Source organism: Gorilla gorilla, chromosome 8 (genome assembly GCF_029281585.2).
Source record: "Gorilla gorilla gorilla isolate KB3781 chromosome 8, NHGRI_mGorGor1-v2.1_pri, whole genome shotgun sequence".
NCBI lineage: Eukaryota > Metazoa > Chordata > Mammalia > Primates > Hominidae > Gorilla > Gorilla gorilla.
In genome coordinates, this window is record NC_073232.2 from 131,697,160 (window position 1) to 131,723,468 (window position 26,309).

The 26,309-nt window shown below is 52.7% G+C and overlaps 1 protein-coding gene across 2 annotated transcripts in view; it reads left to right on the forward strand.

Annotated features, from left to right (window-relative positions):
• Positions 1-26,309, forward strand: part of GRK5 (G protein-coupled receptor kinase 5) — a 250,391-nt gene that overhangs the window by 199,959 nt on the left and 24,123 nt on the right. For both annotated transcript variants that reach the window (XM_031015495.3, XM_055353231.2), the window contains 4 exons: positions 17,383-17,483; positions 19,226-19,318; positions 24,912-24,975; positions 25,924-26,064. In XM_031015495.3, the coding sequence (XP_030871355.1) occupies positions 17,383-17,483; positions 19,226-19,318; positions 24,912-24,975; positions 25,924-26,064 (399 nt within the window). The remainder of the gene's footprint in view (positions 1-17,382; positions 17,484-19,225; positions 19,319-24,911; positions 24,976-25,923; positions 26,065-26,309) is intronic.

Consider the following 26,309-nt stretch of genomic DNA (forward strand, 5'->3'; position numbering starts at 1 on the left):
CATTCTCTAGCACTTGCGTGGTTTTGGCCATGTTTGCAGACTACCCTTAACAGTTACCTATACAACGATTTTCTTTAAATCAACTTATCTTTTAACTTAAAATAGATGCGTTTTAAAAGGAAACCTTGTACCAGGAACATGCCTGGAGAACCAGTATTGATTTGTCATACATAAAGGTAACTGGAAAAATTAAGATTAAATCCAAGCTAGATACTCTATTGTCTGCCTGAGGTTCTGAGCCTGAAGGCTTTGTCCTTGTCATTTTAAAGGAGATTAGTGAATGTGAGAGCCCTGATGACAGGACGGTAGCACTGCCTGCGACTTTCTACTTCATGATGCAAGGCTTGCAGGAGATCCGAAGAGAATCACTTTTTCACCGAGTGATTCAATATTATCTAATTGTGTCCCTGTACTTCCTAAGACCTCTCATCATCTTTAGAAGATGCTGGGCTAACTCTCTGCTTCCTAGCTATGATGCGTTATAGAAATGGAAATGCTGGCTTGTTTTTGATAGAGACAGCATGACCTAGGGCAAAGAGCACTGGACTGGGAGTCAGGCTCATTCCTGATCTCCCTTCCTGGGGTCCATGGCCCTGGTCCTGCTTAGAGTCTTCCTGATCATCCAACCAGTTCATGATCTCCAGGGCAACCAAGGGTGTGAAATATGGGAAGCTTGAGCAAATGGCTCCCTTCCAAGTACCTGTCCCATTCTCCGTGGGGCTTGGGGTCCCAGACACTGGCCCTGGACCCGGCTCTTCATCTCTACTGAGATTGCCCGGCCCTCATTTTCCAGTCCCCGGAACAGGTCATCCTGTTGTCAATTAATCTAGTGAGCTCAGACTCCACCTTCACTTGAGCAGAGGGTCTGGCTGGGCAGCTGCCCCTGCTGGGCCACCTACCAGCATTTCCAGCTTCCTGTCACAGCCTCGCGTACAGGCTGGAGGGCGGAAGAGGATTGAAAAGAAAACTTGAGAAAGGGACTTCCAGGAGTTTTCGCAAGCAACAGTAGTGAGGGACGGGGGTTGGGCCTCTTCCACTTCCACTTCTGGGAGCAGCAGAGAGAGGAATTCACAAATCAAGCCACATGTGTGCTCACGAGCTGTTCTGGGACAGCTAACATTTATTGAGCTACTACTGTAGCCTAGAACTTCATATTCTGTGTTTTGCTAAGTCCTCATCACAGCCATGTAAAATAACAAGAAGTGGAGGCTCACTCAGGATGGGCGCCCAGGGAAATCTCAGGGGCTGCCCAGTTCTGGGCCCCGCACGCAGTTTTATCTACAGATTCCCAGCGTGCGAACAGATAAAAAGATCTGTGGTTGACCAAGCTGGGGGCTGGACTTCTCTTTTTCCTCCCTTCTGCTTCCCCTTCCCCTTCCCCTTCCCCAGGCTCTGACTTTGAGGAGAACATTTAGGGTTCTGTGGATCCCAGTTTAAGCACCATGGAGCTGAGCTAAACTCCTCATTTCCTAGATAAAGAAACTGAGGCCCCGAGAGGCCCACCTTGGAAGAGGAGACTGGAATGTTCCTTGTGGGGCTTTCTATAACTCTGTGCTAGAAACAAGGAGAGGGGGCCTCAGAAGGGATGCTTACTGACTTGGTTTTCCTACTCCCACTGGGGATGGCCAGCAGCTGGGTTTCAATTCCTCTGAGGCGCTTTTTCTTTAAGACAGTAAGTGTCTAAATGCTGAGACATTCGTAATGTCTGTGCAAAGCAGAGAAGTTGGCTGTTGCTGGAAGTTCTACTAGTTAAGCACTAAGTCATTAACTCTCTGGGTTTTAGTGGAGGAGGTGAGAGAAAATAGCATTAATTTAGCACCTACTGTATGCTACATGCTTTATAGCTTTAGTGCATTCTATCTTCATGACTATCCTATGTAGTAGACACTATTGTCCTCGTTTTACCCAGGCAGTCAGAGTTCTTTAGCTCATAATGGTAAAACTGGGGAATTGAAAACAGGGAGGCTGGGCATGGTGGCTCATGCCTGTAATCTCAACACTTTGGGAGGCCAAGGCAGGAGGATTACTTGAGGCCAGGAGTTTGAGACCTACCTGGGCAACACAGCGAGACCCCCATCTCTACAAAGAAAAGAAAACTTGGGGGGCTGGGTGTGGTGGCTTACGTCTGTAATTCCAGCACTTTGGGAGGCCAAGGCGGGCAGATCACCTGAGGTCGGGAGTTTGAGACCAGCCTGACCAACATGGAGAAACGCCATCTCTATTAAAAATACGAAATTAACCGGGCGTGGTGGTGCATGCCTGTAGTCCCAGCTACTCGGGAGGGTGAAGCAGGAGAATCGCTCGAACCCAGGAGGCGGAGGTTGTGGTGAGCCCAGATTGCATCATTGCACTCCAGCCTAGGCAACAAGAGTGAAACTCCATCTCAAAAAAAAAAAAAAAAATTAATTAGGTGGGTATGGTGGCACATGCCTGTAGTCCTTGCTACACAGGAAGCTGAGGTGGGAGAATCACCTGAGCTCTGGAGTTCAAGGCTGCAGTGTGAGCTATGATTGCACCACTGCTCTCTATCCTGGGTGACAGAGCAAAACCCTGTCTCAAAAAAAAAAAAAAAAAAAGGGCAGAAAACACAGATGCAAACAGATACTAGTGTGCAAATATTTATAGCAGCATTATCATAATGGCCAAAAAATGGCAACAACCAAAGTATCCATCAACGGATGAATGGATAAGCAAAAGTGGTCTATCTCTACAGTGCAGTGTTCAACCATATAAAGGAATGAAGTGCTAATACATGCCCCAATGTGGATGAACCTTGAAAACATTATGTGAACTGAAAGAAGCCAGACATAAAAAGGCCACATATTGTGTGATTCCATTTCTATGAGGTATCTAGAATAGACAAATCCATAGAGGCAGAAAGTAAGTTAGCATTTACCAGGGGCACGTGGGAGGGAGGGAGTAGGGAGTTGCTGCTTAACAGGTACAGAGTGTCTGTTTGGGTTGATAAACATTTTTGGAACAAGATAGAGGTAATGGTTGCCATGATGAACGTAATGAATGCCACTGAATTGTACACTTTAAAATGGTTGAAATGGTGAAGTTTATGCTATGTCTATTTTACCACAATGAAAGAAAAAGAGCAAGAAAAGAGTGGGATGTAAGCTGGCCTGTCCAATGCTGGAGCCTGTGATCTTTCTCTTCCTCTGCGTTGTCTTCTTGAAAGTTAACCAAAGACAAAAGTTCCCACTGAATCAGCTTCCCAGGTGTAGCAGGGGGCAAGCAGCAAGGCCGGGGAATGAGCAAGCCCCGGAGGCGGTGTCGGGCTGACGTCCAGAGGCTGTGCATGCCAGCGCCCTCCGGGGCCCAGCCCAGCTCCTGGCCCCCAACCTGGGCCTCGGCTTCCACTCTGCGCTGTGTCCTTAGCATCTTCTCACGTCACAGTCTCCTGCGCGGCATATTTCATGACTGTGTAATTGTCCTTCAAATAGACACACCCCACCCCTCACCAACCTTTCCTGGAAAACAAATTGTCTTTGCCCACAGCCTGATTTCATCTTGGCGCCTCCTGACGCCCTTGAGGCTGATGTACCTTGCTGGAGCTCCTCACAGTGGGCCAGGGCAGGCCCATCTAGGTCCTTTTTCCTTTCTCATGACCATCCAGGTCAGAAAATTGGAGGTTCCTTTGATGCTGGCAGAGCTGGCTCTGCCTCTGACCCTGTCCTTAATGTGTGTGCATAGTGTTTCCTGTCCAGAATGCCTCTCTTTGGAGTGGCGGCAGACAGAAGACTCAGCCACAGGCTTCCTGAGGGCACCCCCAACTCTGTCCTGGGTGGCAGTGATCCTGGTCCCTGTGGCTTGGCAGGCCCTCCCCATCCGTGGACCTTGGGCAGAGAAATGGCATCACGTGGCTGAGGTGAGGGGCAGGTTCTCTTGAATTTCCTGGCTCTTAGGAGATTCCTGCCCCCTGCCCCCCCACCCCTTTATTTCCCAGCCCCAAGGGATGAAGTCTTCACTGGAGAAAAATCCAACATGATTTCGGATTGAGGAGGGTGGTGGGTGTTCTGGAAGATGGAAAGTTGGTGGGCCCTGCCCTTGCCTCTCACACACAAAGAATGAGGGACACTCCCCACTGTTTCCCCACCGTGAACATCCCCAGCACCTCGGGGCCTGGGCTCCATGTGTCAGTGACCTGCATGTGGTTGCATTGGCCCGAGCGGAGCTGGCTGCATGCAAACCACTGGCCAGGAAGAATCCACTCCTGCTGCTGCTCCTGCAGCTGCGCCGGGTCCCGCGAGCCCCCGCGTGCGCGGCCTGTGTAAACAGCGCGTCATCTCCTGTTGCACACTTTGGGCCTGCGGGTCACGACCAGGGATTATCAAATTGACAGAGCTCAGCTGGCCTCTCACTCCACGTCCGGGCACATTGCATTTTGTTAATTATCGTCTTTTGCTTTTGACGTAAAGGGTCGGGGTCTGGGTCAGGGTCACTGTGTATTTTCCTTTCCTTCTCATTAAAGTTGCCCAGCTCTCAGGGCCCCCAGTTAAATTCTGCCAGCGTTTAAAGATATCTTCCCTCGCTTCCCGACCCCTAAGCACACTTCTTCCGTATTTCTGTGAAGCCACTGGAATAGCAAAGGAAATGTGGGTCAGGGTCTTTCAAACCCAGTCCATTTTATTTTTCTTGAAGGGCTGCAGCTATTTCTGAAGGGCTGGGTTTTTCTACTTTGTTGGCCCAGAGAACATGACACGCTGGGTCTCAGGGTGACCAGGTCAGCAGGGCACTGTGAAGGGGCTGGAACCACCCCCGACCGTTTGCAGCCCCAAGGCAAGGCTTGCTCCCAGCACTTCCCAGCCACATGGCCCTCACTTGGTTGCTCATAGCCCTGAGCCTGCTGTCTGCCTGTGATCCTCAGTGCAACCCTACCATCTGAAAGGGGTCTAGAAAAGTGTCAGTTCTGCCATTAGGAAAAGTGAATTCATCCAGAGCTCTAGTCTTGGAAGAGTTCCTAGTGCACAAATGGCATGAGCTGGAGGATAGAAGGGTCCTCCCTATTGCCTGGCTAAACCCCCTTTACCCTTTGGGCCATGATCAAACCTCTCCACAGCCGTGGAGCCACCTGTGTCTAAAGAGGCCACCTCTGTGAGCGCTCTCTCCTAGGTGCTGAGGGGCTGTGACCTGCACTCTACAGCCTGCAGTCCTTGCTGACCTTGAACTCCTGCCATTGGCCAACAGAGTTGGTCTCTGGGGTCCTTAGGGTGGACCTCATGGCCTGGGCACAGAATGGGCACTCAGGGAACCTGTATGGCTGATGGACCCCAGCTGAAGAAGCTTTCCTACTGGTCGCTGGAGCAGTGGCCCCACCTCCACCTCTGCTCACAAAGACAGCTCCCATGCCTTGAAGTCTCTTCCTGGCCTGGTGGAAAACCCAGCTACCCTCATGGTCACCACCAAAGAGGTACAAGAGGTCCTCAGCCAAAGAATTAAGGAGGTTGCAAGAGTGATGGTGTGTGTCTGCACCATGATGGAGTCACAGGCCTTTCGTGGATGCTGGTTACTTCTGAACACTGTGTCATGGTGTCACTCCCACTTTCTCCTCCACCAGACACACAAGACTCCAGAGAGCCCAGAGACCCCTTAGACTCTAGGTCTTTGGACTGTTCACCAAGGAAAGATAAAAATGGCAGACTGGATGCCATCTTCCTAAAGGCATCATGGCCTCTGGAAGGGCCCTGGAGAGGCCCCTTTGAGAGTTGGAGACAAGGGAAGATCCAGAGTTTCTTTGAGGGGGGACTGAAGCTTAAATAACTTGCTGAGCATGCTTTTTAAGAAAAAGAACAGGAGGTTAGGTACAAAAGTGAATATTGAGAATGAGAAAAGAAATCACAACAAATTACTGAGGGCTTGGAGATTCAGATCCTTTTCATCTGTGACCTCAATTTCCCGGAAGTGCTTCTGTAGAAATGCTCTGTCTCCCAAGATAGAGCATTCTGTAGCTCCCAGGACTACAAGTAAAGGACTACTCCGTCTCAATTAACAAACAAACAAACAAAACCCTAAAGCTTCGGCCTCCTCAGCTTCATTGCAGATCTGCTTCTTTTTTTTTTTTCTTTTTGAGATAGAGTCTTGCTCTGTCGCCCAGGCTGGGGTCCAGTGGTGCGATCTCGGCTCACAGCAACCTCCACCTCCTGGAGTCAAGCAATCCTCTCGCCTCAGCCTCCTGCATAGCTGGGACTACAGGCATACACCACCACGCTTGGCTAATTTTTGTATTTTTAGTAGAGACAGGGTTTCAGCATGTTGGCCAGGCTGGTCTTGAACTCCTGACCTCAGGTGATCCACCTCCCTCGGCCTCCCAAAGTGCTGGGATTACAGGCGTGAGCCACTGCGCCCCGCCTCAGATCCGCTTCTGATTGGAGGCTGTGCCCACCTTCATGGGAAACGGTGAGCATCGCCTTCCTTTGAACTCAAAAGAGGGACAGTGAGTGCCTTCCAGCTTCAATCACAAGGACTTCTACCCACAGGCTGCCAGTCCAGTGTGTCTCTGCCCAGCAGGGCTGTGCCTGGCACAGTGCCCAGGCCGTGCAGTCCATCGCCTGGGCTGACCACGAGGACACCCTGGTGAAGAGCTGGGCGTGCTTGGGCTGAGGGCTGCTGGATGTTGGCATCAGACCCAGGGTGGAGGGAGGGACAGGCCACAGCACTTTGCTCGTGAGCGTGTGGCTGGACTGATTTATTTTCTCCCTAGTGACCCCGAAAACAAAACCCTGCCTTTTTTCCTTTGGTCTGTTCTTGTCTGGGGCTTGTGGATCATGTCTCCTGCCTGGCCATGGACAGAGAAAGGAACTACTCCAGACGGACATGAGGGTGTGCGGCAGTGGCTTTTCCACATGGCCCTGAAGGTTTTGATTAAAAAGGTGGAAGAATGGTGCTTTTTCTTCCTGTCAGCCAGGCCTTAAATCAACCCTCAAGTGAGGAAATGCTCTCTGTGCCTGCTGCTCAGCAAACCTTTTTCTCTGGTTGTGACCGTATGAGCATGTTTAATTGCAAGCCAGGGTTTACGGTTGGAACAGCCCCCATTTGCCCCACCATCCTCTGCTTTCCCCACCCCAGACCCTGTCGCTGCAGCTGGGTGAGCAGGGCTGAGTGAGCTCACGGAATCGGAGCTCGGCGAGACGAGGGGAGCTCTTGGCCCCCTCGTGTGAAGAGCATTTGGAGGCCTCCTGCTCACCTGGCCTAAGCCCCTGATTTTACAGATGGTGAATTCGTCTGGATTCTTGGCAGCAAGTGGCAGATACTTTCCTCCCAGTTGCTCAAACAAAGAGGGAATTTACTGCAGAGATGAGGAGGAGGGCGTTCTCTCCTATGGTCAAATGAAACCATGAGACCGACACGGCGGTACCTAGGCTGGGAACCCCCGAACCAGGGCACTTCTCCCCCACCCAGCAACCCTATCCTACAGTTTCTTCCTGAGATGGCCACGGCCCCTCCATCTGGTTTTAATTAAGAAAATTCCTTAGAACTGTGATTGGCCCAGCATGTTACAAAGGCAGGAGGCAGACCAGATGACCCCGTAAAGGACCTTCTGGTGGACAGACCTGCTATTCTCTCTCCTTCTTTCCTGCTGTGAACGTTCACACTCATGCACACAGGCACGTGCACACACACACACACACTTATCCAACAAGCATATTGAGCACCTACTATGTGCCAGGAACATCATCAGTTCATTCAGCAAAGCAGAGTGGAGAGATTGCAGGGTTTGGAACTGGGCAGGCCTGGATTTGCGTCTTAGGTCTGCTACTTGCTAAGCGTTCCGTCTGCGGGCATTTGCGGAACCGCCACAGCACACCTAGTGCTGTGCTGCATTCCATCCTGATGAGCAGGAATGAGACCACATTCCTCCTTTCACAGAGCTCTCTAGGGCTCCGTTTCCACATCTGTGACCCCGGAACAGTAAGCCCCCACCTCACAGTGTTGTTCTGGAGAGCAACAGAAGTAAAAATTTATGAGAAAACCCACATCAAGGCCCAGCACAACGCCTGCCTCTCTCAGGGGCCGTGACTGTTGGGCCGGCCCGTCCCTCAGGCGCCCACAGTGGCCTCCAGCCCTGGCTCCTGCTAAAGACCCGACTCCCACCCCTGCCCCCGCCCAGGCCAGGCTTCCCGTAGCTGACGCAGATCCCCTCGAGGAGGGTCAAGGGGCGGCCAGGGTATGGTTGTGGGAGTGCCCCTCCTCTGTTCCCGCCCCAGAGGAGAAATGAGGGTGGCTCCCCAAGAAATGACCTCCACCCCGTGACAGCAGGACAGGGCAGCCCCCTTGTGTGGAAGGAAGGGGACCCCTGGGAGCCCCTTTCTTCCAGAGGGTCTTCTCTCTCTCCTGCTCAGCCTTCCTGAAAGCTGAGCCTGTCCACGTTGGGAAATTGCAAATAGTTTACATGGGGAATGTCAGCTGCCCACATATGAAAATATACACATCATTAAGCCCTAAGTGCTTGCGTCTGGAGATAGAGCGGACAGTCTCCCGGGCCGACCTTTTGTCCACTGACGGAACCATGGCTAATGAGCGCGGAGCTCCTCAGTGGGATGTTTTCCTCTACTGAAGTGAAGCATATGTTGGACGTTAGCGTGTGTGTGTGTGTGTGTGTGAGAGAGAGAGAGACACATGACAGCACTATACAAACACCATTGGTCAAAACACACAGAGTCCACCGCACCTCCTTATCCAGCCCCCATGGGCCTCCAGGGAGGGCTTGTTCCTCAACACCACATCCTCCTGCACACTGTCTAGGAAGGAATGTGGCATCCTTGGAGTACATGCTGGTGCTCAGGGATAAGGTTCTCTGGCCAGATTCCCTAGGTTTGAATCCTGTCTTTGCTCCCAGGCCAACTATGTGCCCTTGAGCAAGTTACTTAACTTCTGAGCCTATTTCCGCACCTGTGAAGTGAGGACAGTAAGAATAATAAAACCTATCTTAAGAAGATCAAACAAGGTTACTCTACATAAAGCTCCTAGGACCTGGCATATCGTAAGTGTGTGCTCAAGAAAAGGCAGTGATGGCCGGGTGTGGTGACGCATACCTGTAATCCCAGCACTTTGGGAGGCTGAGGCAGGTGGATCACTTGAGGCCAGGAGTTCGAGACCAGCCTGGCCAACATGGTGAAACACCGTCTCTACTAAAAATACAAAAATTAGCCAGGTGTTATGGGGCGTGCCTGTAATCCCAGCTACTCAGAAGGCTGAGGCATGAGAATCACTTGAACCTGGGAGGTGGAGCTTGCAGTGAGCCAGGATTGTGCCACTGCACTCCAGCCTGGGTGACAGAGTGAGACTCTGTCTCAAAAAAAAAAAAAAAGAAAGAAAAAGAAAAAAGAAATGGCAGTGTTGGCAGTGATGATGAGAATGATCGTAGCAGCCTTCTCCAGGAGGTGAGGCTGGAAGAACGGTCCTGCCTGCTGGGAGGATCATCTTGGATGTGGTTATGTCAGAAGCAGGTCCTAAAGAACTGGGTGGGGTTTGGACATGCCATGAAGGGGTGGGAAGGAACGAAGGGACCAAGCAAAGGTCCAGTAGCCAGAAAGCTGGAGCTCGCCCGGGAAACAGCCAGTGTGGGGCCAGAGCACTGGAGAGCAGGGGAAGAAAAGGGGAAGCGGGTCGGGCAGGGTGTTGGGGGCCAGGTCTAAGAAGCCACTAGACTTGGTCCTATAGGCAGTGGGGGCCGCTGATGCTGTGTGGTGCAGAAAAACTCCTTTGGGGACCATTGTGTCAAATGAAAGAGCAAAGAGTAGCAGAGACCTGTGAGGAGCCTCCTCAATAGTCCAAACAAGAGAAGAGAATTCTCCAAACCAGGGCAGTCAGCTGGGGATGGAGAGGAGGCAGTGGGTGGCAGAGACGCCAGGGCTGAGATTGCTAGATGTGAGTGTTCCCAGCTGTGAAATGGGGACCAGCTGGTTTTGACTGGGGCCAAGGAGGCCAAAGCCATGTCCTTCCTAGAGGGCTGGCTCAGGATACCTGGTTAAGGGCTTATACCACTCAGATCCATGCCTCCCAGTCAGAGGTGCCAATCCTGGCCCCGCCATGGGCCAGCAAGTGACTTGCAGGGGACCCCTTCTCTCAGTTTCCCCATCTGTGCCATGAGTGGGTTGAAGGGCTGAGCCTTGAGGGGTCTTTCCTGGAGGGTCCTCTGATCTCCACCTCCTTCGCCGTCTCACTCCTGAATCTCTGAACGAGTATCAGGCCTGTGTTTCTGGACAGTTCCCAGGGCGACACGGGGCAAAGGATTATTGGTGGCTCTGGGGAGGCCTCTGGGTGTAGCTCTGAGTTAATTTCATGGTCTTTCAGGCTCCATCCCTGGGTGCCTCCAAGGGCACCAGCCAAGTACAACTGATTCCATCTCCACTCTGACACTTCTAACAAGGGATGTTAATACAGGGAGATGCTTTGGGAACCAGAGCCTCAAACATCTGGAGTTTCTCACTGATGCAGGAAATGATGTCCCTTCCTCATGTCAGTCATTCATGGTGCAGAGGCAGGGAGCAGTGCCGGGAGAGCAGGTGCAGCCGCCTTGGCGACGTCATCCTCAGGGCTGATGACTCAGCCACTGATGGCTGCCCCAGGACAGGGTCAGCCTCAAGCTACAGCAGCATGCCCTGTCAGCCGTTCCTGCTTATTTCCCATGATCTTCACTAGTCCCTCTGACTCCAAACAGCATCTCCCTTTCTGCTCAGTGCTGACTCTGTCCTCCAGGCCCTGGCCCTGCAGTCCGGCTTCTCTCTCCTTCAAGGTCCAGGCCTGTATGACCTCTCTAGGGCTCCCTCTCGAATTGATCGCTCTCTCTCTCTCTCTCTTTTTTTTTTTTTTTTAATTTGAGACCGCTTCTCACTCTGTTGCCCAGGTTGGAGTGCAGTGGCTCAGTGATCTCGGCTCACTGCAACCTCCGCCTCCTGGGTTCAAGCGATTCTCGTGCCTCAGCCTCCTGAGTAGCTGGGACTACAGGCGCACGCCACCATGCCCGGCTAACTTTTGTATTTTTAGTAGAGATGGGGTTTCACCATGTTGGCCAGGCTGGACTCGAACTCCTGACCTCAAGTGATCCACACACCTCGGCCTGCCGAAGTGCTAGGATTACAGGCGTGAGCCACCGCACCCGGCCGAATTGATCCCCTTTTTCCCCTCAGTTGTTGTTGCAGAGGCCGTACTCCTCTGGTCTGAGATTATAGTCAGTTGGTAATTATTCCAGGTGTGCTCACCTGGCCTCCCAAGTCTTTCGGGACCAGAAGGCTGGCAGGCCGGTGGGGTGAAGGAGCATAGGGAAGCAATGGCACCACCTTGTGGACGGCCTGCTCCATGGGCCTTGGCTTGAATGGGTGGAGGCAGAGGTGGGGTTGGGCTGTCGCCTGCCCTTGTGCTTGGGTCCCTACCTCTGTAACGCCACTGAGGGTGGGTGTCTGAGCATCAGCCTCGGGTGTGGTGGGTGATCCACATGTGCTTCCCGGATCCAGTGCTGAGTGTGGTGCCCACTGGGGTGGCTTCATGCCCAGGCCTGTCCCCTGCCTTCCTCCTCAGCACCCCTCCTCCCCAGCCTGCCTCAGTGTCTGAAATACTCCAGATCATTCCTGCTTCAGGTTAAGCACAGATGGCGCCTGTGAAGCGGCAGTTGACCTGGGAGGGGTGCGGCAATGAGCATTTGCTGTACCAAGGGGTGCTGGGGGCAAGGGATTAGCCAGCAAGTCACCCCATTCACTCTAAACCCATTGCTGTACAAACGCAGCTTCAGGACAGGCCCCTAGCTCTTCTCTCTAACCACACTGCCACCCCAACAGTCTCATCATTGAAAATCCCGAGGCCTCCCGTGCATTGAATCGTTAGTGGTCAGCAATACATCATCCACACCATGCCTGAATATCCCAGAGGTTTCTGTTCTGATGGAACAGAAGATGAGAGAGGTGACCTACGCGGCATGATACAGTTTAGTCATAGCAGCAGAGGATGCATGAGATGAGGACAAAAAGGAGGGGAGAGGCTTAGAGAGGAGTGAAGGTGCGAAGTCACCCTAGGCATACTTCATCCATTTCGGTGAGGGGTCTGCCCTACTTATGTTCCAAGTGGTGGGAAGAGCTTTTCTCCGTGCCCTGTGGTGCCCAGAAAAACATCCCAGGCAAGCTTCATCTCTTGCTGCCTGAAAACGTACATTCTGGTCATCACAGACATCAGGAACTGCCCGGAACCCCAGAACCAGTGGCATAGAGCAGAGAGCGAGTCTGGGCCATAGGGAAGAGGTGGTAAGAAGGGGTGAGTCATCGGGGGTCCCGAGGGGAGTTCCAAACCAGCACGAGCTCTGTCCGATCTGCCCGCTGGAACAGCAGGCAGCCTTGGTTCCCCTGGCCCAGTGCGGCTCCAGGTTCCTCCAGTGCAGGATTCAAGGTCAATTTCCCATCCCAAGAGGGAGGCAGGGCAGGTTCTTTTACCTCCAGGTGAAGCGGGCTTTTATACAGAAGAACCAGCTTGCAGAGCAGGCAGAGTGCCCCCAGCTTCAAGGTTACCTCTGTCCCTCCCCAGCTTCAGGGGGGACAGAAGGGGAGAGTCCTTCACCAAAGAAGTGGGTGGGGAGCTCAGCGCTGGGGAATGATTGCCAGAGGGGTTCTCACAGCCCGCAGTTCCTCGTGGCAGGCAAGGCCTTTCTCATCCAGCCAGAGGGGAGAGATGTCTCCTGCCAGCACCCCAGGCTACACAGCTGTGTCCCCAGGGCATATCTTGGTGTCTTCAGCTGTCCCAGAGAGATGATTACGGAGCCCTGCTCAGGGGTAGCTGGGTGTCACCCTGACCGTCATCAGAGTAGACTCTGGCAGGGCCAGGCTGAGGCTGACCACTGGGTAGCTTCAGCTGTGCAAGGCCACAAGGGGCAGGCATTCATGGCAGGGCCTTCAAGCAGAGAAACTCCCCTGCTCCTTCCAGTTAACTTGATCCTTTCAAAGGAACCTTGGTGCCCAAATTCACTGTTGTGTTAAAGTCAAGGTCTGCAGCTAGAGCTGTTTAAGGAGACCACCTGGTGACCTGAGGGGGTCCCAGGGGAATTTTACCAACGAGCACCACCAAGACCCCTTCCAACCTGGCTGCCTTCACCTCTGCAGGTATCTACAGGCCTTGAGGCCCTCACGCGTGGATTTCCATATGGTTAGACATTCAAGGGACGTCTTTGATGGGGGAAGCGTGGCACCCCTGACCATCAGCTCCATCCCAGAGGGACATCCCTGCAGGAAGAGCTAGAGTGCTGCCCAGCCATAGCTCTCCTGACACTCCTGAGTCCTCAGTGGAATGAGGGTAACATTTCTTCCCAGAACCCACCCGGCCTGTAGGGTTCCCCGCTCCCTTCCCGAGCCCATCTTATGGGCCCACCAGCCAGGGATCTGAAACTGCATGGAATTCTCCTGCCTTCAAAGACCCAGAGGATGGATCCCAGGTGCTGAGCTGAGGTTACTCAGAACCCCAGAGCCCTCTGAGCTTCTGGGTGCCTTGTTTCTTACACGGTGTATCCGATGTGACACGCAGCCAGCAGAGGGCCTTCTTAAAGGGTCTCTCTTTGTAAGTGACTTCCAGGGAAGGACCAGACATCCTCTGGTTCCATTGATGCAAATAATAAATGTCCGACTGCAACTGCTCACTTCTTACCCTTCTGGCGGGTTTGGGCTTTAGTTTCAGACACAATGGCCAACAGCTTCTTATTCCCATCTTACTGGCAAAGGTGTCACTCCCTGGAGGCACTTGAAAGGGGGTTGGGTTGGAATTGTTTAATCTCTTCAAGTCGAGCCAGTGGTTATAAAGCCAGACATTATTACCCACTCATTAACTCCCTTGTTAGGGCTTTGCCCTTGGGCAGAGCTCCCCTGCCAGCCAATCCAAAATGTGAGAGTGGTGTGACTTCCTGTACACAATTGGGTCACCTCTAGACCCTGGACAATCCCCTTCTCCCATCTGCTGAGAAGGGAGTTCAGTTGGCTGTCCCTGCCTGCAGGTAGGAGGGTCAAATTCTGCTTTGCCCCTTATTCCGTCTTCCATAAAGCCTTTCCCAGATGACCCCAGCTCACAATGACCCCTCCCTTCTCTGAGCTGTGGAGCTCATTGTCTCGAGCTGCATCACTTGCCTCTGCTATGGGACCAAACAGCACCCTGTTCCTCATGCTGAGTTCTGCAGAGTACCAGGGGCTAGGGTCAGACCTTATGGGTCCTGAGGGGATGAGGTGAGAGGGGGGCACAGGTGGCCCAGACAGCCCACTCCCTCCAGCCAGATCTCACTCATTAGACACCCAACCTAGGTTCAAATCCCCTCTCAGGCACTTACTGGCTGAGTGACCCTGAGAAAATTGCTTAACCTTTCTGGACCTCAGTTTCCTCATCTGCAAAATGGACACTATAATAATAGCCACCTCAGGGTATGATTCAGTGAATTAATGAAGCAATGTGTTTAGCACAGGACATAACTAGAGTTAGCCTTCAATATATGTAAGCTATTGTTACCAATTAAATTATTTTTATAGGTTTTAAATATTGGGTCTGTGGATAAATTTCATTTGGAGGAGAAAAGTTTGCTACTAAAACAAACAAACAAACAAAAAAAACAAGAAGAAAAAAGGTTTGCAAGCCATTGAATTTCAGCCAACCCATTTTGTACATCACCATGTACAGTACAACCGAGAGGCATAAGAACTTTTCTGTTGGGATATTATACCTTATAATATATCATTTCTGTCTTACTGGAGAAGAAGTATTTTGAGGTCAAAACCACACTAGCTCCATCTCTTTTTTCTTTTTTTTCTTTTTCTTTCTTTTTTCTTTTCTTTTTTCTTTTCTTTTCTTTTTTTTTTTTGAGACAGGGTCTCACCGTGTTGTCCAGGCTGGAGTGCAGTGGTGTGATCATGACTCACTGCAGCCTCGACCTCTTGGGTTCAAGGAATCCTCCCGCCTCAGCCTCCCGAGTAGCTGAGACTACAGGCAAGCCACCATGTTTGGCTAATTTTTTTTTTATTTTTAGTAGAGATAGGCTGTCACTGTGTTTCCCAGGCTGGTCTCAAACTCTTGGCCTCAAGCAATCCTCCTGCCTTGGCCTCCCAAAGTGCTGGCATTACAGGCATGAGCCATTGAGTCCTGCCTGGCTTCATCTTCATCTTTTAATTCTACCCCTGCCCAGCACCAGGCTGTGCCTGTGGTGGGTAAGGGTGGGTCCTTCCTAGGTGGAAACAAAGGCAGAACCCTGCAGAGTGCACACAGGTGGGCAACTCAGGTCCCCCTTCTGACCGTTCTGTTTCTCCCCATGGCCCACCCTGCTGGCATCTCTATCTGGTCCTTGCTGACTCGCACCAGGCTCAAGGTCATATCCTGGCACAACACATTGTATCGTCTTGCTCACAAACAGACAACCAGCACCAGCTCCGTGCCAGGCCTTGGGCCCTCCTGGACTAAGGGTGCCAAGCCATTGGCTCTCTCCTTCCTGAAGCAGATTTGCCCAGGGCCTCGGGATTTGTTCTAATATTCAGTTGCTCTGAAGTAGCCTGGAGGTACTGGTTCCCAAGAGACTCAGCTGCCAGAATTTCCAAGAAAGTTCTCCAAGTCTTAGAAGCACAAGCCCCCAGTTGTCCCAAATCTCAAAGGACCCTTCAGGCATCTCTGGAGCAGCTCCTTCCTGTTTCAGAGGGTGAGATGGAGGCACAAAATGGCCAAGGTCAGAGGCCGGGCCAGAGCTCAGGCTCCTGGCTCTTGGCCTGGGGCTCCTCCCATGACATCGAGGATCTTTTCTGCAAAAGTTGTGACCCGTGCTCTGTGGGTTGCTCTTCTGTGTCTCCTGGGGCAGAGTGGGAAGGCAGGTGGGAGACAGCAGCCACTACCCAGGCTGCTGTTGGTAACTGGGAAATGTGCTCTGAGGCTGCTGTTTGGTGGGAATGGCTTGGCCTGCACTTGGGTAAGTGGTGTTTACTGTCACAGCAGCTTGCATCCACACTGCAGGCTGCCCCCCAAGAAGCTGAAGCCTCTCAGGCCTGGCTCAGCTGGGAGACCCTGAGGGCAGGGGTGAGCCTGCAGAGAGGGCTGGACCTAGAAAAGAAATAAAGAAGGAAGGAAGGGATTTGGACATTCAGAACTGTGGGGAACAGAAAACAAGCCACTGACTCCATTCACCAAGGACAGGCCAGCTGCTGCCTCGGGCGTCCTCTCCACCCCCAGGGATTGACACCCCCGCCCAGAAACCATCCGGTGGACTCTTAGCAAATCAGCCCCATAGGGAAGAGGAGGCAAGGCTTTCAGATTTCAGCATCCTTTTGGGAGAGAGCTGTGTCCACACCCCATCTTTCTGAGTCCACTCCCAGCAATTTTCTCAATTATCTCTGTAATTTATTAAAAACCCATCTCAAAGCCCAGCTGGTGAGTCAGCCCCTGGGAACAGCTGGCAGAGGGTGAATGGTGGGAGGAGGGGAGGGGGTGGGTGAGGCCTGCCCTGGGTGGAGCTGCCTTCCAGATGCGGCCGCCACTCCTGGGTAGGACACAGCAACTCTCTGAAATGTCCTTTCAAACTTAAAATACTCAGGCCAGCAGCTTAACCTAGAAAGATAAAGAAACAACACTGGTGACATTTATTTCGTGCTTGCTACTACTGCCAGATCTGGGCCAAATGCCTTACCTGAAGTTTTTATTGATTTGCTCCAAGAGAAACTCCTATTCCTGATTGTCTTCCTGACAAGAGTGAGGCTGAGCAGTTAAGACAAGGCCACAGCTGCGAGTCACAGATCTGGGATTCAAACCCAAGCCTGCAGCTCCGGGGCTATAGCTCCCCACCCTCCTCACCCCCCTCCTCCCTCCTGAGCCTTCCTGGCCACCTTGGCCTGATCCAAACCCTTTCACACATGAACCTTGAGGCTGGGCAGGTGTTCATCTTCTGTTTTGCCCTCAGAGGAAAGAAGCCCAGCATGGCCAAGGGGCGTCACCAAGCCTGCTGGGGGCTCAGTGATGGGCTGGGTCACGCTGCACAGCCCCTTATGGTTGGGAGCATTTGCACACCTTGTCAGCTCTGACTACATGCCCAGGCCATGGGGACTGTCATTATCAATGTTTTGCAGATGAGGAATGAGGCTCAGAGAAGCCAAGTGACCTCCATGCGGTCACACAGCCTATAAGTGACACAGTCAGAAGTCTCATCCTGAACCTAGGCTCATTCACCACCTTCCAGCTCAGCCACCTCCCCAAACCACCAGTGTCCAGGTAGCCCTGAGCCAGGTGCAGCCTGGAGGGGGCAGCAGGTCACACACTGGGGCGCAGACGGGCTGCCAGGTGTACCAGCACCTGGAGCGTGGCTGGTTCTTGGCCCAACACCTGTGGGCAAACCCGGCCACACTGCTGCTGGCTCCTCACTGACCACCTCCCTTCCCTTCCTTCTTCCAGTCCCCTGTTTTCATAGCCCAAGTTGGCCAAGACCTGGTCTCCCAGACGGAGGAGAAGCTCCTGCAGAAGCCGTGCAAAGAACTCTTTTCTGCCTGTGCACAGTAAGTGCCCTAGTCACCTGGCCTGTCCTCCCCGGGCTGCCCAGAGATGGGATGCCGCAGCTCTCCACCTGACCATACAGGGCACTGAGGCAGGTCTTCCATGCCTGACAGCTTCAGCCAAGTTATACCAACTGTTTGTATACTTCCCACGAAGAGAAAAAGATATCGAGGTGCCAAGTCCAAAGAAAACATCTGCTGCAAAGGGTGTTGAAAGCAAGTGGCTCTCCAGGCTCTTGAGACAGAGGAATGTGCAAACATTTGACCCTGTCTGGGTGGTTTGGAAATCTTTCCCAGGGTCCTCAACCCCCACCACCGCCACCAACCCGAGCCGGTGCTACTGATGCAGGGGGAGCTTCTCAGCCGAACCCCATCACCTTGTCTGCAGGTGGCACGTCTGCCCCGCAGGAGGTGACACAAGTCGATGGCCATGCTGCCAGCAGAGCACCAACTAAACCCCCACCCCATCCTGCACACACACTCTCTGAAGGCATGAGCACCGAGGAGCACACACAAGTACACACAAAGTGCACACACACTTGCTGACACACGCAAGCGCGCACACACACATACACACACACAAGCTCATGAAAGCTCTCCAAAGCCAGGTTACCCCACATAGCTGGATGATCATAGGGGCTTTTTGTGTGCCCTTATTCAGCACCACAGACATCAATTGAGTACCTACTGTGTACCTGGCACTGTGCTGGGTGCTAGGGGATACCAAGGTGAACAAGAACCCAATCCTGGCTTTCATGGAGTTTTTACAAGAAAAACAGCAACCTGCATGCACTTTGAGGGGAGCTGGGAGGGCCGTCCTGGGACCAAGCCGTGGGTTAGGTGCTGGAGAGAGGCCCTGGTGGGCAGAGCAAGCTTGGTTGCTGCTCTCTTGGAGCTGCCCAGGAGTCAGATCCAACAGTGGGTGGGGTCTTTGTTGGTGACTCTGACCCTGAGGGAATGGCCGTCTTGGCTCCCAACGATGGCTTTCAGGTTTGGCAGGACACAGACTCTGACATGCCCCACCTGCCGTAGTCCCCTCCCTTCCCCAGGCTCCAAGTGCCTGTGCTAGATTACTCAGTGTGGCCACTTTCTAAAGGAAAGAAGCTGCCTACAGACAGTTTCAGAACCTGCCCTGATGGCCTAAGACCCATAGAGATCCACAGCATCCCAGGGCTCGGCCTGGCACCTGGCCCACAGCAGGTGACCAGTAAATTCCAATGCATGCATAAAAAACTCCCAGTGGCTTTGCTAGTCCAAGACCAGATCCAGAGCTGCGGTTCTGAGGGGCTGTGGCCCCACCCTTCCCCCAACCACCCACCACCCCTGATTCCCAGCCCCTCATTAAGTCTTCATCTGTTCTCAGCTTAAGGTCACTTCTTCAGAGAGACCCCTCTACACTTCCAGTCCCCCCGAACTCATTCATGATGACATACCTCTGGGATCATTTATTTCATGTTTGCTATTCACTGTTTGTGTCCCACATACAATGCCAACCCCTTGCTCCCAGCTATATCCCAGGGCCTAGAACAGTGCCCAACACGTGGCAGGTACCCAACAAGTGTTGGCAGGACCAACCAATTTCATACAACCCTCAGTAGAATGGCAGGACCTCTGGCCAGACATGCTGCATCTGCGTGGGTTGAGAGGCCCTGTTTGCTTGCATTTCCAAAGCTGGATACAGCTTTGCTCCCGTGCTTGAAGATTGGGATTATAAAATGTTCATCCTCTTGTTCCATCTGCACTAGGTCTGTCCACGAGTACCTGAGGGGAGAACCATTCCACGAATATCTGGACAGCATGTATTTTGACCGCTTTCTCCAGTGGAAGTGGTTGGAAAGGTGAGTCCACCACACCCCATACAGATCAGGGAGGCAGAGGGTACACATTTTTCATCTGAGAATTCATATAAAAATCAGTTACCTCCCGTGGGCTCATGGTTAAAACAAAATTAACCCGACTCCCCCTGTTAATTAAGTTGTGTATTCTAGAAATGCTGTCTGCTTATTCAAGCGCACACACACACACACACACACACACAAACACACATTCACGCAAACGTAAACAGCATCTCGTTCTTACTTTTTTTACTTCACTGTCTTTGTCAGCAAATAAAGAGCTGCCATATTCCTTGGAGTAGTTGCACATCCTTGATTTAATCCAGTGCCCTGTTGATGGATATTGAGTTGGTTCTCCATTTTTCTGTGTGCAGCCCTCCCTAAATAATAAATAGCTTTGTACATAAATCTTTAAGTACTTCTGCAAGTACATCCAGAGAAATTCCTAGCAGAGGAATTTCTGGGTCAGAAGGCACCTGATTTTAAACCGTGAGTGCTGTTAAGCTGCTGTCCAAAACAGCTGCCCCTGACCTCCAGTGCCACAGTGCCCGAGTGCCTGCTCCTCAGCTTCATCAATGCTGTTCTCGTCTTTTCCTATCCCGTGAGTGAGCAGGGCGCTTCCTTGTTGCTTATTTTCTTGTCTCTCTAATAATGGGGGAGACCAAGTGTCTTTTCTTGTGTGCTTGCTGTCTTATTCTCTTCAAAGTACTCGCCCATGCGTGGCTGTGACTTGGGCAGATGTGTCCGTCTGTGACAGATGAGGAAGCAGAACATAGGACCTGACTTAGCTTCCCAGCAAGCCAGCAGTGCTGCCGACGAGGCCCTGGCCCTGAGCCCCCAGCGCAGTGCTCTGCTACCTTCAGTGGCCCAGGATTTGCAGAGCGGGGAGATGCCTGTGTAAAATCCATGCCGGGCCGAGCTGGTAGACGAGGGTGGGAGCCTCCCCTCCCACAGCCCAGAGTCCCTGTCCCCAGAGGCCTGGCATGCACAGCCATCTGGGGGCATCCAGTGAGAAAGGAGCCATCCACTGCTGCCTGCCAGCCCCACAGCTGGCTGTGTCCCCCGTAGACACTCAGGAAGCTGCAGGCCAGGAGCCCTTCTGAACCCCACTCACAGCCCTTCCCTGCCTGCTTCCGGAAACCCAGCAGAAAACCCTTGGCTCTGCGGCCATGGATGGGTGGTTTCTCTCCACCTGATTGGTGGGGATGACAGCGTGACCAGAGATAGTCTCCTTAGTGGCTGCTGTCCACCCTGCACAGGCACATCATGGCTCCAGGAAAGCTTGAGAGGCAAAGGATTGGCCTAGACATCTACTGAGGGCACCAGAGCCCCCAGCCTGGGTCTGAGTCCCGCCTCTGCCTCTTCCCAAGGAGGGTCCTCAGAAAGGGTCATTCACGACTCTACACCTCAGTGTCCTCATTTGTAAAATGTGGATGATTGTGCCTGCATTGTGGGCTTGGGCTGAGGAGGAGATAAGATAAGCACAACACCTGCTGGAACAAGGCAGGTGTTCTGCAAAGCTCAGCCATTTGGCCACAGGAAGTAAACTGCTGAATGCAGTTGTTGCATCCATCACCACCATCATCACCATCACCACCATCATCAGCATCACTGCTGTTATCAATATCCCACCGCCATCATCAGCATCACCACCATCATCAGTATCACCATCATCATCAGTATACCGCCATCAACAGCATCACCACCTTCATCAACATCACCACCATCATCAGCATCATCACCATCATCAGCATCACCACCATCATCAGTATCACTGCCATCAACAGCATCACTGCCATCAACAGCATCACCACCATCATCAGCATCACTGCTGTTATCAATATCCCACCACCATCAACAGCATCACTGCCATAAACAGCATCACCGCCATCAACATCACCACCATCAACAGCATCACAGCCATCAGCAGCATCACCACCATCATCAATATCACTGCCATCATCACCATCATCAGCATCACCGCCATCATCAGCATCACTGCTATCATCAGTATCACTGCCATCATCAGCATCACTGCCGTTATCAATATCCCACCGCCATCATCAGCATCACCGCCATCATCAGCATCACCGCCATCATCAGTATCACTGCCATCAACAGCATCACTGCCTTCATCAACATCACCACCATCATCAGCATCATCACCATCATCAGCATCACCACCATCATCAGCATCACTGCCATCAGCAGCATCACCGCCATCAACAGCATCACTGCCATCAACAGCATCACCACCATCATCAGCATCACTGCTGTTATCAATAGCCCACCACCATCAACAGCATCACTGCCATCATCAGCATCACCACCATCATCAGCATCATCACCATCATCAGCATCACCACCATCTTCAGCATCATCGCCATCAACAGCATCACCGCCATCAACAGCATCACTGCCATCAACAGCATCACCACCATCATCAGCATCACTGCTGTTATCAATATCCCACCACCATCAACAGCATCACTGCCTTCATCAACATCACCACCATCATCTGCATCATCACCATCATCAGCATCACCACCATCATCAGCATCACCGCCATCAACAGCATCACCACCATCAACAGCATCACTGCCATCATCAGCATCACAGCCATCAGCAGCATCACTGCCATCATCAGCATCACCACCATCCTCAGTATCACCGCCATCATCAGCATCACCACCATCATCAGCATCATCACCATCATCAGCATCACTGCCATCATCAGCATCACTGCTATCATCAGTATCACCGCCATCCTCAGTATCAATGCCATCATTAGCATCACCACCATCATCAGCATCATCACCATCATCAGCATCACTGCCATCATCAGCATCACTGCTGTCATCAGTATCACCGCCATCATCAGCATCACTGCTGTTATCAATATCCCAGTGCCATCAACAGCATCACCACCATCATTAGTATCACCATCATCGTCAGCATCACTGCCATCATCAGTATCACCGCCATCAGCGGCATCACCACCATCATCAGCATCACCACCATCAACAGCATCACCACCATCATCAGCATCACCGCCATCATCAGCATCACTGCTGTTATCAATATCCCAATGCCATCAACAGCATTACTGCTATCATCAGTATCATCGCCACCATCAGCATCACTGCCATCATCAGCCTCACTGCCATCATCAGCCTCACTGCCATCATCAGCATCACCACCATCAACAGCATCACTGCCATTAGTCCCACTTCACCAGGTCTGATACTGGGAGGCACAGCCAACTCTTGCTGGAGGATCAGTCCTGATTCTGCCAATTACAGGGCAGTCTAGTGGAGCTGTGTTCGCCATGCCCACGCCCGTTTCTGGAGCCCTGGGCTGTGCAACACACAATCCCAATCTGTGTCCACCTTCCCAGAGTGGCAGTGTGGGGTCAGGATACAGAGCATGGGCTGCCTAGACCCCAACTCCAGCCCACTGCTACCAGCCAGGGCCTTGGGCAACTCATTTCACCTCTTGAAGCCTCAGCGTTCTCATCTGCAGAATGGGGACAATAATGATCCCTGCTCCTTGAGCTTGTGTGAGGATTATAGAAGCCCCCATGCATGCTTGGAGCAGTAGGTATTGTTACTATAGAGACCCCCAGAGGGGGGCATGCCCTTTATTCCTAGGAGTTCAAATAATGACATCTGACACATCACCAGTTTACAAAGAGCCCTCCACTGGATGTAAGGCCTTCTCATGATCATTTTCCTCAGAGGAGTTGGAGCAGCCTTGGGCCACTCAGCAAGGGCCTGGCAAGGCTGGAACCTGAACCCAGAGGCCCCCTCCCAAGTCCTTGGGCCTTGGTCCACCCAGCACTCCAGTTCCCATAGCAGCCTTTGTCGGTAGTCACTGGCTTTCCTTTTTCTTATCTGCACCAAGCACATGAAATGGAGAAATTATCCTTTTTACTCTGTGGCCTGATTACAAAGAAGGCATTAAGTTTTTGGAGCCTGTAGGGCAGGACCCTGGCCTAGGAATGCCCTACATATCAGATAGCACCCTGCACAAGATCCTGCCCGGTTGGTGCTGTACTGCTGAAATAGTCAAGGGTTTTTTTCCTCCCAAGGTTAACCAAGAAATTCCTGGGAGCTTGCATTCCACTCATTTCCCCCAGCAGAGGAGTTCTGCGGAGATGCCAACCAACCGTTTCTCCTCCATGCATCGTAAACTGTTAGGCGGGCCGCCTTCATGTGGTTTCTGGGGGCGGCTGTAGGGAAGGCTTCCCAGGGCCACGTGGTTGAGGCAGGCGTGTGGCAGCTCTTCCCTTTGGCTGTCCAGCCACTCCTGTGCAGAAGAGCGGGATACCCGCAGAGGGGCAGCTCTGTGCTTTGGTGGGGTTTGGGCCCTGCGTCCTGAGGAAGCACTGGTGAAGGGAGAAGTGAGCCATGGCACGCAAATTCAAGATGGGGTGCCAGAGAGTACCCTGGCTTTTCAGGGCCTTCCTCAGAGTGTGGCTGTGGTGCCACAGATGTGATTTCCAGGGAAGACTCATTCGTTCAAGAGCTGCTGGGTGACTGAAGGCTCCCTGGTCATCCTCAGCTGACCCAGTTCTTTGGCCCAGTTCTGCCTCGATCCAACCCCTGCCCTGGTCGGGACTTTTGAGGAGTTTAGGGGCAGGAGTTTAGTCCTGGAGAGCCAAGGGCCAATTTTCACGTTTTAAGCTGATTATTTGTAGCGAAACAGACCAGCAATGCAAACCACAAGCCTTCTGCACCGTGATGTCCTTTATGGCAACTAGATAGGACCATGTCTTTGCTTAGTCCAAAAAGTGCCATCATGCCTCATGATCAGAAGTTCTGTCTGATTCAATGTCATAAATGGCTTTGGCTCGTTAAAACGAGGAGTTGGAAGACGCAAGGTGATCATTACTTCCAATCCGATCTTGGCAGGCAGGATCTTCTCATGTTCCTCATCTATGTGGGAAATACAATAAAGGGTCCTCAGTGGTGGAAAGGTTGGGAACCAATGGTAAAGATCCCCAGGACACGATTTGAAGACCAGCAGCCTCTGCCCCCTCCTGAGGCCGGGTCTTCTGGGCCAGCAGCAGGAGTGCCCTCAGGAAGGAATAGGCCATGCCCAGGACAGGAAGCACTGTCATCCTGCTGGGCAGACTGAGATGCACAGGTGTAGGGAGGGCTGTGACCTCCTTCGTGTCCTTTGTGGGACGCTGGTCCTCTGTGGCTCCTGGCCCCCACCCCTTCCTGCACAGAAGGCACAGCTTCCTTCTGAGTTTCACCGCATGATTTGCAGAGAGAGGAGAACCACATGGAGAGTGTGGTCAAGCACCTCTGCACTCATGTTTTTCAAGCTTTCTGAGCAAGCGAGGCTTGTGCATCCCCCAACTTGCAGGCGGCTGGGGGCTGGGGGCCAGGGGGCTTGGGATTTGAACACTCAGCTTCAGACTAAGTCCTCGAAGGTCCAGTCTCCAGCGATGATTCCTGGGGGGTCCCTGGGGCTGCTGTGGGGCTCCTGGAATTACACCCCACCCCAGCTGCTCTCAATGTGCCACTGTTTCCTGTGGATTCTGAGTCTTGGCACCATGAGACCAGTGTGGGATTCTTCTTTCTTCCAGGCAACCGGTGACCAAAAACACTTTCAGGCAGTATCGAGTGCTAGGAAAAGGGGGCTTCGGGGAGGTGAGTGAACATTCACGTTTTTAATTGAAAGTTCTTATATTCAAGTCACCTTTCCTGTCCCTTCTGGATCGACCTAAAGGGTCGGCGCAGGGGTCCCCCGGGGGCACCAGTGGCTCAATGTGGGCCCCGGGGGCAGTGAGGGTGGGAGAGAGTCAGTGGCCTTGGGGCTATCAGGTGTGTCTAAGGTGGAAAGAGGGTGTGGAGCTGGGCAGGTGAGACAGAGGTGCTCTCCTGCCAGCCTCAGGCAGGATCCAGCCTGCAGAGGACAAATGGGCAGCCCTGGTCGTGTGTGGGGAGGAGATGTGAGGGCGTGAGGAGGCTGGGCAACCTTGGCCGCTCAGTGCATGGATGACGCTGTCATGCAAGATTCGAGATTTCGTTGTACAGTACCCGATCTTCCCAGCATGTGAGGCAAGCCTGGTTATTCCCATTTTAGAGATGAGGAAAGCTGAGGTCCAGAATGGTTAGGTGACCCAGCCAAGGGCACGCAGACAATGTGAGGCAGAACTAAGACTTAAGCCCAAATGCTTTGGTTCCCGCTTATCTGGATTATAAAGTCAGTGTTCTTGAGGGTCTCCTATCACTGCCTCCCAAAACAAACTTCTCTACCAGCAGCCGGTAGGAGAAAATCCCGTTGCCCTGGGAATGGAACGGTACTTGGGGCCCCAGTCAGTTATCTAAGCCTTGGTGTGAGTGGCTCATTCTGCCCCTTCCAGGGCTGGGAATCCTTGAAGGAGAGGAGGAGGGAGGGCAAGGACCCAGGACAGCTGTGGGCCCCAGGCCAGGCATCACTGGGTCCTGGGAGCCTGGAGCATTCGTGAAGCCAGGCAGGGCCGGCTCTGACCCCATCCATTCTCTACCTGGGAGCCCTGTGGTCCCCGCCCTGGAGGAGCTCGGGGCAGGCCTCCACGGTGCTCCTGCCACCCTGGTTTCTTTCTTGCACTGCAGGTCTGTGCCTGCCAGGTTCGGGCCACGGGTAAAATGTATGCCTGCAAGCGCTTGGAGAAGAAGAGGATCAAAAAGAGGAAAGGGGAGTCCATGGCCCTCAACGAGAAGCAGATCCTTGAGAAGGTCAACAGTCAGTTTGTGGTGAGTGAGCATCTGGGCTCAGTGACCGGCTCGCCCTTCTGTGGACTGGGGCTTCCCTCCCTCCGGAAGGGCGTGGTCCTCTAATGCGGCAGGTCACCACCCCTGGGAAGGGGAATGCCAGTGGCAGCGCTGAGCTACAGAAAGGCAGCAAGACATTCCTCCATCACACGGCCCATTGTGGTCGACTGTGCCTGGCTTTGTCTCATCCCCAGAGCCGGCCAGTGCCTGGCTCCCTGCTGTGCGTG